Below are 13998 nucleotides of genomic sequence, written 5' to 3'. Positions count from 1 at the left end.
CACTATTGTGATACTGCCATCCAGAACAAAACTCATTTCACACACCGATGAAAAAATTTAGAGAGAACACTGATTACCTCCAGTGCATTGTGGTGCTGTAGTAGAACATCAGGATGGTGAATGTGTACCAGTGTCTAGGAGGCTTATATATGAAGAGGCTGTTGGTTTTGAGGGTTGGCAGATGTTTGCATGGGCCAGGGAATCATGAGGATGGTCTGGGTGCCCAGGAAGGAATTTTTCCCCTTATGGCCCCTCTGCCGGCTTATGGAGGTCCTAGTAGCTCTGGTGACCTGAAGGAGCGGCAAATGCTAGATTTTTATTTATTTATTTATTTGACATATTTTTATACCTCCCCAAACTTACATCTCTGGGTGGTTTACAACAACAGGTAAAACATTAATTAAAAACCAAAACAAGAAATATAAAACACAACAATTTAAAATTTTAAAACAATATTCTAAAAACTACATTAAAACAATGTCAGTTAAAAGCCTGGGTGAACAGAAGCATCTTTGAAGACTTTTTAAAAGCTGTCAGAGATGGGGAGGCTTTTTTCTCTAGGGAGCGCATTCCAAAGCCTCGGGGCAGCAACGGAGAAGGCCCGTCCCTGAGTAGCCACCAGGCGAGCCGGTGGCAAATGCAGAAGGACCTCTCCTGATGATCTCAATGGGCGGTGGGGTTCATGATTAGTCAGGTGTAAGACTATTCAGGGTTAAATCCTGAATGAGCAGGCCAACCTGGTGTCTGTAACTGAGGTCAGTGATGGACTGGATGTGGGCAAGCAAGCTGAAATGAAATCTAGACAAGATAGAGGCACTATTGGTGTACTCTTTACTTAATTACTTAATGGTAATTGATTAAGTCTCTGTCTTAATCTGTCTGTGCTGCATGGGGTTACACCCCTGTTGAAAAACCAGATCTGCAGTTTGGAGCTTCCCTAGATCTTTGTTCCTGGATGGTGGCTGTGACCATGGGTGCCTTTGCCCAGCTTTGGCTGGTACTCAACACTAACCATTCCTGGATCAATCGTTCAGCCGTGGGCACTCATTCATTTAATGACTGTTACGTATTCTGTATGGGGTTGCCCTTGAAGACCATTTGGGAACTTCAGTTAGTAAGATTTGATTTGACCAGGGTCAGATTTTATGACCTGTTTCACTGCAGCACTGGTTTTTAGTCTGTTTCCACCTTTCAAATCCCAAAGGACTCCCACTGCCTTTGGGTGCTTGGTTGACAATGTGAGGACCTATTCTGTGTGACATCCGGTATGTGGAGCTATCTGCCATGGGATGTTGCATTGACTCATTTGCTGCCAGTAAGGGTTTTGGTGGAGTTGCAGGGGCGGTGTTTGCTGCTGTGTCCTCTGTCTTATTTCTAAAGTTGTGTTTTGTTTTGTTTTAATTAATGGTTAGCCACTTTGGGCACTTCTGGTTTTGAACGGAGAAAGTGGGGTATACATTTTAATATAAAGTAAATTAAATACGCAAGAGTCTAGAAGTGTTTGGCTTAGCAACTGAAACTTGTCAGGTGATACACTTTATTTTCAGATCTGTATTTTGAGCGCACACATAACTGATAACTGGAAATATTCTCTTTAAAGAAGATGTTTGAGTAGTATATAAGATGTAGAATGTAAGGGGATCTTCCCAAAGCCATTCTCGCTATCAACATGCTTTTACAGGGGGAAATACAATTCTCATGCAATACCATCTTGGTATAGTGATGCAAGGTTGAGATGAACCATGTCCTTATTTTGATCTTGAATTATTAGAAACATGTGGGGTTTTCTTAAATTTAAACTCTAGATTTTGACCCCTTTCTTACTGAGAAGACTGAAATCTGATGTAGCTCTAGAAGTGCCTCCCAAACGTGAAGTCGTAGTTTATGCACCTTTGGTAAAGAAACAAGAAACCTTCTACACTGCAATTGTGAACAAGACAATTCAGAAGATGTTGGGAAACAAACAGGTACGTACTTTGGTGTCCTGTCACAGGGGTACTCCTAATCCTAAGCATCGTGCAGCAGGGTTGTCCCCATTGCTCAATCTGCCTCTGTTATCTGCCCCTGCTAACTGGGCAAAGAGGCACCTTTTGACCGTGGTGATTCTCTTTATTTAGCAGGGGGAGAGTAAATGGCCCAATCCACCCCCAGCACAGTACCTCCAGTGACTGTTGCTGGTGTCTATCTGATGTTTCTTGTGAGCCCATTGGGGACAGGGAGCCATCTTATCTTATTTATTATTTCTCTATGTAAACTGCTTTGGAAACTTTTGTTGAAAAGTGGTATATAAATATTTGTTATGTGCATGGAGTTCCCCAACTCTTCCAGAGTACACTCCTGTAGGCATGTGCATGGAACTAGTGACTGCTGATTCGAAGGTGGGGGGGGATAGCTTTAAGGACCAGGGAGGGTGCTCTTAGCACCACTACCACCCCACCGGCATTTTGCCCACTGGACGGCTAGGTACGCTGCTGCCCTGTGGGACTGTTTGTTAACACAGTCCAGTGGGCAAAGGGGTGGAGGGGGGAGCTAAGAGCACCCTCCCTGGTCCTTAAAGCTGTCTCCTCCTTCGAACTGCCGGACTTTTGAACTGGTTTGGAGGTCCGTAAAGAGGTCCTCTGAACCTGTCCGTGCACATCCCTACTCTTCTGCACTTCTGAAGTCCATTGTCACAGTGGAAACATGTCCCAACATGTTTGTGCTGTACGGAGGGCTTCAGGAACACAGGAGCACATTCTGGGAGAAGTACCCACTTCATTGCAGAACAATGTTCTCTTATGGAACTGCCTCCTCCATGTAGCTTGTCTGGCACCATCAGTTCACTCAGGCTGTTTAAATGCTATTTGTTGGTACTTTTAAAATTTGCCTGTGTGCGGTGGGGGGTTGCTTTACTGTTCTTGTAAGCTGCCCAGAGAACAATTTATGGGTTGGCCGTATAAACTATGTATTTAGATAAGAGGCAGATGTTGCAGTGGGGATAGTTCCATTGCATTATGGAGAGGAGAGCCAGTCTTGTGGCAGCAAGTATGACTTGTCCCCATAGCAGGGTCTGTCCTGGTTGCATATGAATGGGAGACTTGATGTGTGAGCTCTGCAAGATATTCCCCTTAAGGGATGGAGCTGCTCTGGGGAGACCAGAAGGTCTCAAGTTCCCTCCCTGGCTTCTCCAAGATAGGGCTGGGAGAGATTCCTGCCTGCAACCTTGGAGAAGCCGCTGCCAGTCTGTGAAGACAACACTGAGCTAGATAGACCAATGGTCTGACTCAATATATGGCAGTTTCCTATGTTCCTATCCTTGCAGCGGCTGCTTATTCGCCCACTTAAGTAGTCAGGATGTCAGCCACTGTTCTCAAAAGTAGAAGATAATCTTCCTGGGGAATGTCACTTGGTAAGGCTGTTGAAAGATCTTCTGGTGCCTCTCCTTTTGCCTTATTTTATTAAAGTCTCATCATGTTTTTTGATAGCTGAACAGAGCTCATAACAAGATAATTGATTTCACTTGATTTTTCCCCCCCCACTGTACACAATTTTTCCCCACGATTACTTTGTTTCCAATGAATCATGGAAATGAGAGTGATGACAGCTGCTATTCCACTTTACAGGAAGAAGTTATTGAGCTGAGTTCCACCGGCCGACCAAAGCGCCGCAGTCGGAAGATGGTTAGTTACCGTGAACTTGATGAAGGTGATTTCCCTGATGAACTGGAAGAACTGATCAGCAAAATGGAAGAAGCTGAAAAAGAGAGGTGCTTATCAAAACATGACTTGTCACTTGCAATGCATCTTTGCATCCAAACTCATAGCATTTAAAAATAACTTCACAGTAAAGGTTTTAAAGATGGGCCATTTCTTTAAAATGTGCTGTTCTTATAAATAATGCACTAACAGTGTAACAATGCCAAAATTAAAACTAATTTGGAAATGATGTCTTGAGACATTCATTTATTCTCTTCTAAAATTCTTGCAGTGCATAGCAGGTTTTGTATATTAGTTGAATTCTAACTGTTCTTGAATCATAGTCTTATTCTGTCATGCTTACAAACTCACCTGTCATTCATAAGGCCAGTGATAGAAATGGATCTGCCTTTGGATTCAGAAGTCAACCTCAAGTTACGGAACATCATGATGTTACTGAGGAAGTGTTGCAACCATCCCTATCTCATTGAATATCCACTGGACCCCGCCACACAGCAGTTTAAGGTAACTACTTTAATTGCCTAGTGAAAAGCAAATTTCAGTAGTGTTAGAAAGGTCTTATCTGATCTCTGTAGACTTTTCTTCAAAGGGCAGCTTTTTGCAAGTGTTTGTATATTTAATTTGAAACTTCTCCAGCACAGTGGATGAAGTATGATCAGAGACATTAGAATAAGATTTTGAGAAAAGCATCTGGAGTGTGTGCCAGATCCTCTCGCCTTAAAAAGTAGTTTTTGTTCATTTAGCATATTTGTAAACTGCCCAAAGATGCAGGTTTGGGGCAGTATACAATAAAACAACGATTTAACCTCTTTATTTTATTTATGGACATCTCTAGGTGGTGTACAATTTTAAAAAAAAGATTAAAATACACAAGACACAATAAAAAGTATAAAACAGTTATTAAAATGAATTATTAAAACTAGCTGACCCAGGCTCAGCCAGTTCTCCTCCCATCCCTTCAGCCAGTCTCCCTTGCCGCCTTTCTGCCGGCAGCTCTCATCCTCCTCGTGAGGCTGGTTGCCCCGTTTTTGCTATCTGTGAGGCCGCTCGCAACCCACACACCCCCAGCTCTCATCGTTGTCGCAAGGAGCCTGGCAGCCCATGTTTGTCGGCTTTTCTCAGTGGTGCTGCCACCTTATCCTTGACCTCCCCCGCCAGCTCTCATAATCCTTGCGAGGAGGCCAGCGGTCCTGTTTTCGCTGCCTGCTCAGCCGTCCTCCGTAGCTCACAATGGCGCTGCCGCCTTGGTCTTCTTCCTCACCAGCTCTCGCAACTGTTCGGAAACTCACACAAGAGTTGCCACGCACAGGATTAGCCATGGGTACGCCTTAGAGAATTGTATTTTTATAGATTGGGGAGGGGGGGGTATATGAGAGAGAGAGATTATTAAAATTCTAATTAAAAGCCTGCGAGAACAGGTGAGTCCTGAGGGTCTTCCTGAAAATGAACAAAGAAGGAGATATTCTTATTTCAGCAAGGAGCATATTCCAAAGCCCCGGGGCAGCCACAGAAAACTGAGTCACCACCAAACATGCTGTTGGCAACCATAACCAGACCTTTCCAGAAGATCGTAACAGGTGGCAGAGTTCATGACAAAGGAGGCTCTCTCCTTAACAAGCCGTTAAGGGCTTTATAGGAAATTACCAGCACTTTGTGTTTCACCCAGAAACATATTGGCAGCCAGTGCAGTTCTTTCAAAACCGGTGTTATATGGTCCCTTCGTATTGTCCCAGAGACCAATCTGCCAGATTCTGTACTACATACAAAGGCAGCCCCTCGTAGAACACATTACAGTAGTCAAGCCTGGCTATTCAGCTGTGAAATTCACTGGGTGACTCTGGGCCAGTCACTGATCTCTCAGCCTAACCTATCTCACAGGGATGTTGTGAGGATAAACATAACCAAATTCACCATTCTGGGCTTCTCAGAGGAAGAGTGGGATATAAATGTAAAAATAAAATATAAATTTTATCTCAAGTATCACCTCCATAAAGCTAAAACAAAGGTGATTTCAATAAATTGTGGTGTTCCATGAAAGTAACACTTGATTTTTTTAAGGATTCTTCTCTTCAGTATTCAACCCTCCAAAGTGTATTTTATTTGTCGGAATAATTACATTACAAATCAAACAATAAACTGAAAATTAAAATACGAATACGATGAATAATATACCACTTTTCAACAAAAGTTGCCAAAGTGGTTTACATAGATATAAATAAATAAAATGGCTCCCTGTCCCCAAAAGGTTCACTATTGAAAAAAGAAACATAAAATAGACACCAGCAACTGCCACTGGAGGGATGCTGTGCTGGGGATGGATAGGGCCAGTGGCTCTCCCCCTGCTCAATAAAGAGAATCACCACCTTTTAAAAGGTGCCTCTTTGCACAGTTATCAGGGGGCTTTTTAAACATTTTTCACTTCTAGGCTCTGGAAGTGAGAGATGAGAAATATACATCACTGCCTAAAGTGTAGAGGAAAGTGGGGCAGCTAGGATTAGTCAAAGAAACTGGACCATGAGGCTACCATTGTAGCTGATGGTGTAGTGCTTATTACTGATTTTTAACCTATTCAGAAGAGATGAAGGCAACAATTCTGCAAATACTACCAGAAAGGCAAAGAAAAGCCAGTCATTTCCTAATGCAGATCTGATATAATCAGTGTCCTTTGTTTTTCTCATGTCCAGGTTGATGAGGATCTAGTGAAGAATTCAGGCAAATTTTTACTCTTGGATCGCATGCTACCGGAACTTAAAAAGCGAGGACACAAGGTATTTCTCATCTGTGGCATCAATATAAATAACTTGAGCACCTGAGTCAAAAGTGTTAAGGAATCTTTGCTCTGTATAGGTACTGCTGTTCTCACAAATGACGCAAATGTTGGATATTTTGATGGACTACTGCTATCTGAGGAATTACCAGTTCAGTCGCCTGGATGGAAGCATGTCCTATCAAGAAAGAGAAGAAAATGTAGGTGATTCCTTCCTTGGAGCATAAGCCTAGCTTTCTTGATTCTTTTGAGATTCCTTGTACATTAAAACAAAGAATTGGTCACTAGTGTGGAAGAATAATCAGAAGCATAACTAGGGATGTCTGAGAGCTGGTGTAGCACAGTGATTAAAGCTAAACTATGAACTGGGAAGTCCTGGCTCAAAACTCTCCTTGACCATAAACCCATTAAGTGGCTAACCTTGGTGCCATCACATCACATTGACCCGTTTTATAGGATTGCTATGAGTGCAAGGCATTTATGCAAAATGCTAAATCAGCGCCAAGTATCATGCATTTCTGTCTTTCCCTTTAAGACAAACGTAGGCATGAAGCTCTCCTGTCTAGTTGAAGCTGTGAGGACTGTGGTTTGGTTTTTCTAGTTTTTTTGTTCAGCTAGTTTGCCGACCATTCATTAGGAGCAGAAAATGCTGTTAAATCCCTCACTTTTCCAAGATAACAGTGTTCTGAATCTTACCCACACTTGAGCTATAGATGTTCCTGCAGCATGGCACACTTCCTTACCACCCACCCCAAACACATAAGAGGATGAGAGGTAAAGAAACGTGCTGGAAAACTGTAAGTGAACTCCTGGAAGGGAGAGGAATCTTACAGTAACAAATTGTCACTGCTGTAGTAGAGCTTGCATCATTTCCTCTTAATGTAGTTAAGAAAAGGATCGAGTTTCTAATATTAAACACAACAGTATATCAGAGTATGATTGATACATGACCTTCTGCTACTTCTGTGTTTAAAGCAGAAGGTCTGTATACCTGGAGGCTTGTGTGTATTTTGGAAGACACACCAGCCATCTTTCTTATTTTGTTTTCATCACAGTGTGGAGGAGAATTCTACATAATGTTTCTATCTTTTACAGATGAAAAACTTTAATACAGATCCAGAAGTTTTTATCTTTCTGGTCAGCACACGGGCTGGAGGTCTTGGCGTCAATTTGACTGCAGCAGATACAGTAATCATATATGACAGCGACTGGGTATGTTTTGCATGCCAGTATTGAAATTGCTATGGGTCCTGCTTCCAAGGGGGCAGTGTAGAGAGAGACACACTGAGGTTTCAAAGTCCTCCCCCTCCAGCAATGTTGACCAAGCTAATCTTGAAATCTGGGTCCGTTCCAGAAACGTTCCTCCAGGGCCCAGGCCAACATGAGCTGCAGCCTGGGGGGTAACTCTACAGCCATAGTTTTATTTGCCCTTAGTTTCAAGTTGAGGTCTGCCATGAAATGCCGGTCTGGTTTTGCTGCTGCAGCTCACAGAAATAATGTGAGGTTCTTGAGCTGTTTCTGAAATCCAAGGTTCAGTTCAATAGTTTTGTCTTACTCCTATCCATTCTATAGCACTTTAAAAATATGATACAAATAAAATTCATAAACCCCCAGCAAACTGGTGCCAGTCATATTGACCAAACAGAAGGGGGGAGTGCTCCCTAGTGAACAGCACATGCTTTGCATGCAGTAGGTCTCGGGTTCAGTGCCAAGTATTGCCACAATAGTTAGCTACAAAGTAATATGGAGGGGGCTCTCTCTTTCTCTCCCCAAGTCACGAGCCCTCCCTCCAAGGAGTTGGCTCTTCATTGTCCTATCCTCCTGGGTCTGACTGTTAGTCCTCCTAGCACAGTACCCTGACTAGCAGCTCTCCAAGATTATGGGCTGAGACCTTTCCCAGCCCCCACTGCCAGAGATACTTTGGGAGGTAGGGTAGGGAAGATTGCTGGGCCAAATAACTATTGCTTTGTGTTCACTTTCAAAAGATAGTCTTTGGAAAGAGGACAGAACTCTCTCATTTGAGAGAGCCAATACTGAAAGCTGGTATAAGAAAAGAGACGACAATTTTACCAGAGAGTCATGGTAGTATTACACTCCCCCACCCCCCGCCCATTTGCTTTCTTTAGAATCCTCAGTCTGATCTGCAGGCGCAAGACAGATGTCACAGAATTGGTCAGACAAAGCCAGTGGTTGTATATCGCTTTGTAACTGCAAACACCATTGACCAGAAGATTGTGGAGAGAGCTGCTGCCAAGAGGAAGCTGGAGAAGCTGATTATACACAAAAGTTAGTGAATAGTTTTATTCTTCTTAAACATCCATATGCCCCTTCCCTAAATGTATATTTTACTAATAAACACAGAGGAGCTGTTATGGATTACCATGATGCCGAGCATGACAGATAATCCCTTTCTTGTACACTCAAAGGCTTTTGTCAGTACTTGTCCCAAAGGTACAGTATTTTGCATGCCCATATGTAGGCTCTGTTTTCTAGAACCTGAGTTTTTACTTTGGTGTTCCCTGGCCACCTGGAAATAGAAGGCAAAGCACATTCATTTCTGGTAGGCAGAGGTAAGGCAGTACAAGGAGAGTGCCGGAAGTGAATAGGCATTTGTTCACAAGATCATCACCTTAGGAAAAACAGCCTGTACTACAGTACTAAAAAAAATCAGTATTTTGGTCGGCACTGTTATGACCACTAACTTGTTGCATTATTATTAGCCAGGCTATTGGACTTAAGAGGCAGAACAAAGTAGGCAGTGTTTTTTTGTTTGTTTTTAAATATTGGGGCTAATTATTATGGAATTGATTGGAGGGCTCCTTCCCTCCTGTGAGCATGCAGTGTGCTGGTTCACAAGGAGACAAGGCTTAACTCTGGCTTTGCACAACAATATCCCTGAACCTTAGGAGCCTCCCTTCCTTAAACCAACCGATCCTGCCTTATTCTGTACAAAGTTGCAAAAGAGCCAGCATAGCATAGTGGTTAGTGTTGGACTTGGACCGGGAAGACCCAAGTTTGAATCCCCATTCAACCATGAAACGCACTGGGTGACTCTGGGCCAGTCATGTATCTCTCAGCCTAATCTACCTCATAGGCTTGTTGTCAGGATAAAAATAACCATGCATACTGCTCTGAGCTCCTCAAGAGGAAGAGCAGGATATAAATGTAGTAAATAAAATAAACCACAAAACTCAACACTTGCGATAGAATAAGTCTGTTTGGGTGTCATGAGCAATCTTGGCTTCTGCCTAACCACAATTGGAAGTAGACATTTTCCAGTACTTCCATGGGCAGGGGAGGGGGAAGCATGCACTCTTGGAGCTTGTGGGCGTCATGCAAAGACCAGGTTTAATCATGGCTCTATATGATGCCTGGACTAAGTGTCTGCACTATTGCTGCCAGAGAAATGCAGAGCTGGTTTGCAAATTCTGCATGCAATTGAGAAAACACATGCAGTAAAAAGCTTTCAGATATCCTGATAAGAACTTATTGATGACCTCCTTGTGGAGTTCAAATTTGTTTGTAATAACCAGAATTAAGGGTTGATTTTTTTAAAAAACACATTTGGTAACATCTGGACTAGTTAACCATAACTGACTTGTGTCGCATTTCAGAGATACTTTATCATGACTAATTTCAATGAGTCTGGATGTTAGTCACTTTATTAATTGAAATTACAAGAAAAATAACAATTATACATAGATGTTAATCAAAATACTCACCAACATTTAATACAATATTGGTTATGCTCATCTTGAGAAGAATTCATTTTTGCCTCTTTAGGTGTTTTCAGATAGGCAAAGGAAGGAAACTAGACAGTAAGAAAGATATCTGAACACTCAGGATTTCTGTATGAATGTTTATGTAAACTAAAATTGCCTATAGAAAAGCAGATCATCATTATGGAGAAAAATAGCCTTTTCCCTAGAATTATCTCTTATAATATAGTTATCCTAAGACATATGTTGGATGTTTAATATTCTAGTAGAACCAGTCACACTTCATTCATGAAGCTAGCAAGAAGAAAACTAACAATATTTCTTACCATGTTGTAGCAATAATGTGACTCTCATTGTTATAATTTGGTTAACAACCTAAATGGGGCATTCTTCCACCAATTAATTTGGTTTTACTTGCATTATTTCCACAAAAACTTGATGACATTTCCACTGTGTTCATGTGAATGTCAAATGACTGTATTCCAGTTTTCCTTGTGCTGGATGCAACGTTGGAGGCCTGCTAAGAAATCTTTTCAGACAGCTCTCTTTGACCCTTAAATGTATGTGTTGGGACATGTGCTCAGAGAGAGAGTTTGCAGAGTGGTGTGGTTCATGTTGAGCCTATGGTGTGACCAGCAGTTTCATGTTGTATCATTATTAAGAGAACCACTGATAACCCGGGTATCTTTCTTGGTTTGTGTTCAAGATCAGTTTAAAGGTGGCAAATTCGGAGTAAATCAGTCAAAGAGCTGCTTAGACCCCAAAGAGTTAATGGAGTTACTGAAATCCAGGGACTATGACAGGTGAGTTCATCTCATAAGTTGTAGGCAGAAAAAGGTATGTGAATAGTTGGTGTATGAAGAATAGAATAAGAGTGGGGCATTTTGAACAGAGAATATGGTCCTGTATGGAGGAGCGGGGTTATTTTGATGATCAACTTGCTTGTCTGTATTTGAGATTAATGTTCCTTCTTTCCCTTGATAGAGAGATTAAAGGGTCAAGAGAAAAAGTAATAAGTGACAAAGATCTAGAGTTACTACTGGACCGAAGTGACCTTATCAGTAAGTACAGATTATGCGGAGATGGCTTTTCTATTCAGTTGAATCTCTCTCCAACAGCCAGTTTTTCAAATGTGAACCCTGTATGTAGAGGAAGCTATACCAGATTCAGCTCGCAGTTCTCCTCCCTGGAGAGATTCAGTAACTAGAGAGGACTGAGCTTTCCACCTTGCTCGAGCAAGGAAAGCATAAGCAAAGGCCTAATTAAGACCAGTGCAGTAAGCATGAACAATACCAGCTTGTGCCTGAAAACTGGGATATCAGAAAAGACTCAGCCCATAAAAGTTGACAGAAGACCCCCTTATTAATACAACCATTGCATAGTTTCAGAATGAGATGACTAATATAGAACAAGAAGTAAGCTTAAGAGGCTTACCATGATGTTAGAGTTGCATACAGGATAGGATTATAGTGATTGCAGTTCTCAGCAAGACTTGCTTGCCACATGAGATCAGCTAGAGGGGCCTGATCTGCCCTTGCCAGGTGTTTAATACTTAATTGGATTAGTATGTCAGAGCATCTGCTTTTTTAAGTGATTCTGTTACTATGTTTTGATGTTGACTGCTGATGTAACTATGTACATTGCTTTAGGACAATGTGAAATCAATTAATACATTCTAAACAAATATATTTATTTGGCTTAAATGCTGGATCTGAAATTATTGAAGCCAAAGCCTTTCTATAACTTAATTGCATGTGTTCCAACTTTGTGTCGTTATTAGTTTATTTTTAGTACCTTTTTAGTTGTTCATTCTTGGTAAGCCACAGCAATCAAACTGGTTTTTGCCCTAAACTGTTAGGATAGCTAATTTGGGAAGGAAGCAGTGTCATGAAATGCAGGGTGGGAATAATTACTATGAGGCCTAAGCATTATCTCTTTGCTGAATCGAAGAGATTTTACTTTTTTCTTATCCCATGGCTAACATTCATTTTCAGCCTATTTGTCTCTTAAGAATCGGTGATCTCTCTGCCTCCAGATCCAGCTTCTCCTGACCAAATTGTTTAGTGTTAATATTTCATTGTGTACAATCTAAACATTGTTGCAAGGTTATAATACTACTAGACACAGTAAAACTGTCACTCTGTGCTGCATGGATGGATCACCTGCCCAAGGAAGAACTTTCAGCAGTAATTAAGTGGATAAGCCCACCCATTACATGTTTGATTCCAGAGACACGCTTCCACATGTAGAAAGCCTCTTCTACACATGGAAGGGCTGTTCCTCATGCTAGAGCACTGTGCAAGATAAGTGACATTAAATCCAAACTTTGTTCTCTGGAACAACCTCTTGTACATAAAGCATGAGTACTCATTATAGTAGTCTGTGAATCTTTGCTTCAGTCTTCTAGCAAGCTCCTCTTGCAAAAGGCTAATAAAATACTGGCTATTTGGAGAAGTCAAAACTGTCATACTTTTACTTTTTTATTCTAGACCAAATGAAAAAAACTGAACCACTTAAAGAAATAATTGGAGTCTTCAAGGTATTAGAGAACACTGAAGATGTTGGCACAGAAAGTGTGCTTTGAAATATGGCCAGCTTATACTCCGTGAACTGCAGATGCCATCATCATCTGAACAATGGACACGCTCAAGGTTGTCAACTTTATAGCTGCTCTGAGTTCAAAAACTTGTTTCGGATGGGGTTTCCCCCCTCGAGATGAGTGAAGGCTCTAAAATGTAACATGACATATTTTGAAAAGGGGACTTTTTGGAATCTTGATGATATGACTGACAACTTAGATTTCTTTTCTTTTTTTTACTTTAGTAGCAGGTGCTATTAAGTGGCACAATTTGTACAGTTTTCTGTGAAGCCCTGCTAAAATCGCTTTTTTTTTAACCTCCTTGCCTTGATTATGGTTTAAATTTGGACGGAGAAGCATGTTCAATATATGACTTCAGTGTGTGTTAATGTTTTTCTAAATAAATTCTTAATGTTGTTAGTTTGAAGTGTCAATGTCCGTTGTAAGAATAATGCCTGTCAGGTGTTGCTTGTTAGCATTAAGGTTGCTTTAACATCACAGGCTTAGTTGTCTCCTAAAACACTACAAGAAATTATATCCAACAACTAGAAAGTATAGCAGTGCTAAGTTCTGAACTCACTGAAGATATTTTGTCACCAAACATTGTATGTCACTCTCTAGCTTATCACATTTTCATGGTGTTTTTTTTGTTTGTTTTTAAAGTGTGTGTGTGTGTGTGTGTGTGTGTGTGTGTGTGTGTGTGTGTGTGTGTTTAAAAAATCCTTCTTAGTTGGATATAACTGAGGAATTTTCAGAAGTGGTGTCACTTAAAGTTACATCTGGCTCCAATTCTCTCTTGAAATACCCCTTGTGTTGCCAATTATCTTTTCCCCACAATATTCTTGTGAGAAATTGCCAGAGCAGCAATGGCTTGCCATGAAAGTAAATATGGCCGGAACATCCTGATCCCTTTTCAGGAAAAGAGATCGAAGCAGAAAATTCAGTTAAGGAAACGAACTTCTGAGTGTCTCTCATATGCTTGAGGAATCTCTGAATGGGTGACTTGTAGAGGGCCCAATATCCTGAGCAAGTTTTTATAAGCTAGTTCAAACTATCGTCATAAGGGATCCCAGCCTCCTGGACTGGGGGTGCTCATGACCAGGCAGCAGAGAGCTCTTGGCTGGATCAGAAAGCTTAGAGGAACATGACATGCTTGAAGAGCCATGCCATTAGGCTGATTCTATTGTCCTTCCAGGAAGCATTTCAGTGAAGGTACATATAAACAGAGTGAGACATGAT

The 13998-nt window shown here is 41.4% G+C and overlaps 1 protein-coding gene across 2 annotated transcripts in view; it reads left to right on the top strand.

The window, feature by feature from the left end:
* The window catches only part of HELLS (helicase, lymphoid specific), a 49954-nt gene extending 36775 nt beyond the window's left edge, over positions 1 to 13179 (top strand). For both annotated transcript variants that reach the window (XM_053312135.1, XM_053312134.1), the window contains exons 13-22: positions 1806 to 1967; positions 3603 to 3745; positions 4061 to 4199; positions 6380 to 6463; positions 6543 to 6662; positions 7558 to 7674; positions 8589 to 8748; positions 10888 to 10984; positions 11166 to 11242; positions 12671 to 13179. In XM_053312135.1, the coding sequence (XP_053168110.1) occupies positions 1806 to 1967; positions 3603 to 3745; positions 4061 to 4199; positions 6380 to 6463; positions 6543 to 6662; positions 7558 to 7674; positions 8589 to 8748; positions 10888 to 10984; positions 11166 to 11242; positions 12671 to 12765 (1194 nt within the window). In that variant the 3' untranslated portion in view covers positions 12766 to 13179. The remainder of the gene's footprint in view (positions 1 to 1805; positions 1968 to 3602; positions 3746 to 4060; positions 4200 to 6379; positions 6464 to 6542; positions 6663 to 7557; positions 7675 to 8588; positions 8749 to 10887; positions 10985 to 11165; positions 11243 to 12670) is intronic.
* Positions 13180 to 13998: the final 819 nt, after the last annotated feature.

The sequence above is a fragment of the Hemicordylus capensis genome, chromosome 3 (genome assembly GCF_027244095.1).
Source record: "Hemicordylus capensis ecotype Gifberg chromosome 3, rHemCap1.1.pri, whole genome shotgun sequence".
Classification (NCBI taxonomy): domain Eukaryota; kingdom Metazoa; phylum Chordata; class Lepidosauria; order Squamata; family Cordylidae; genus Hemicordylus; species Hemicordylus capensis.
This window is presented reverse-complemented; position numbering and strand designations above follow the sequence as displayed.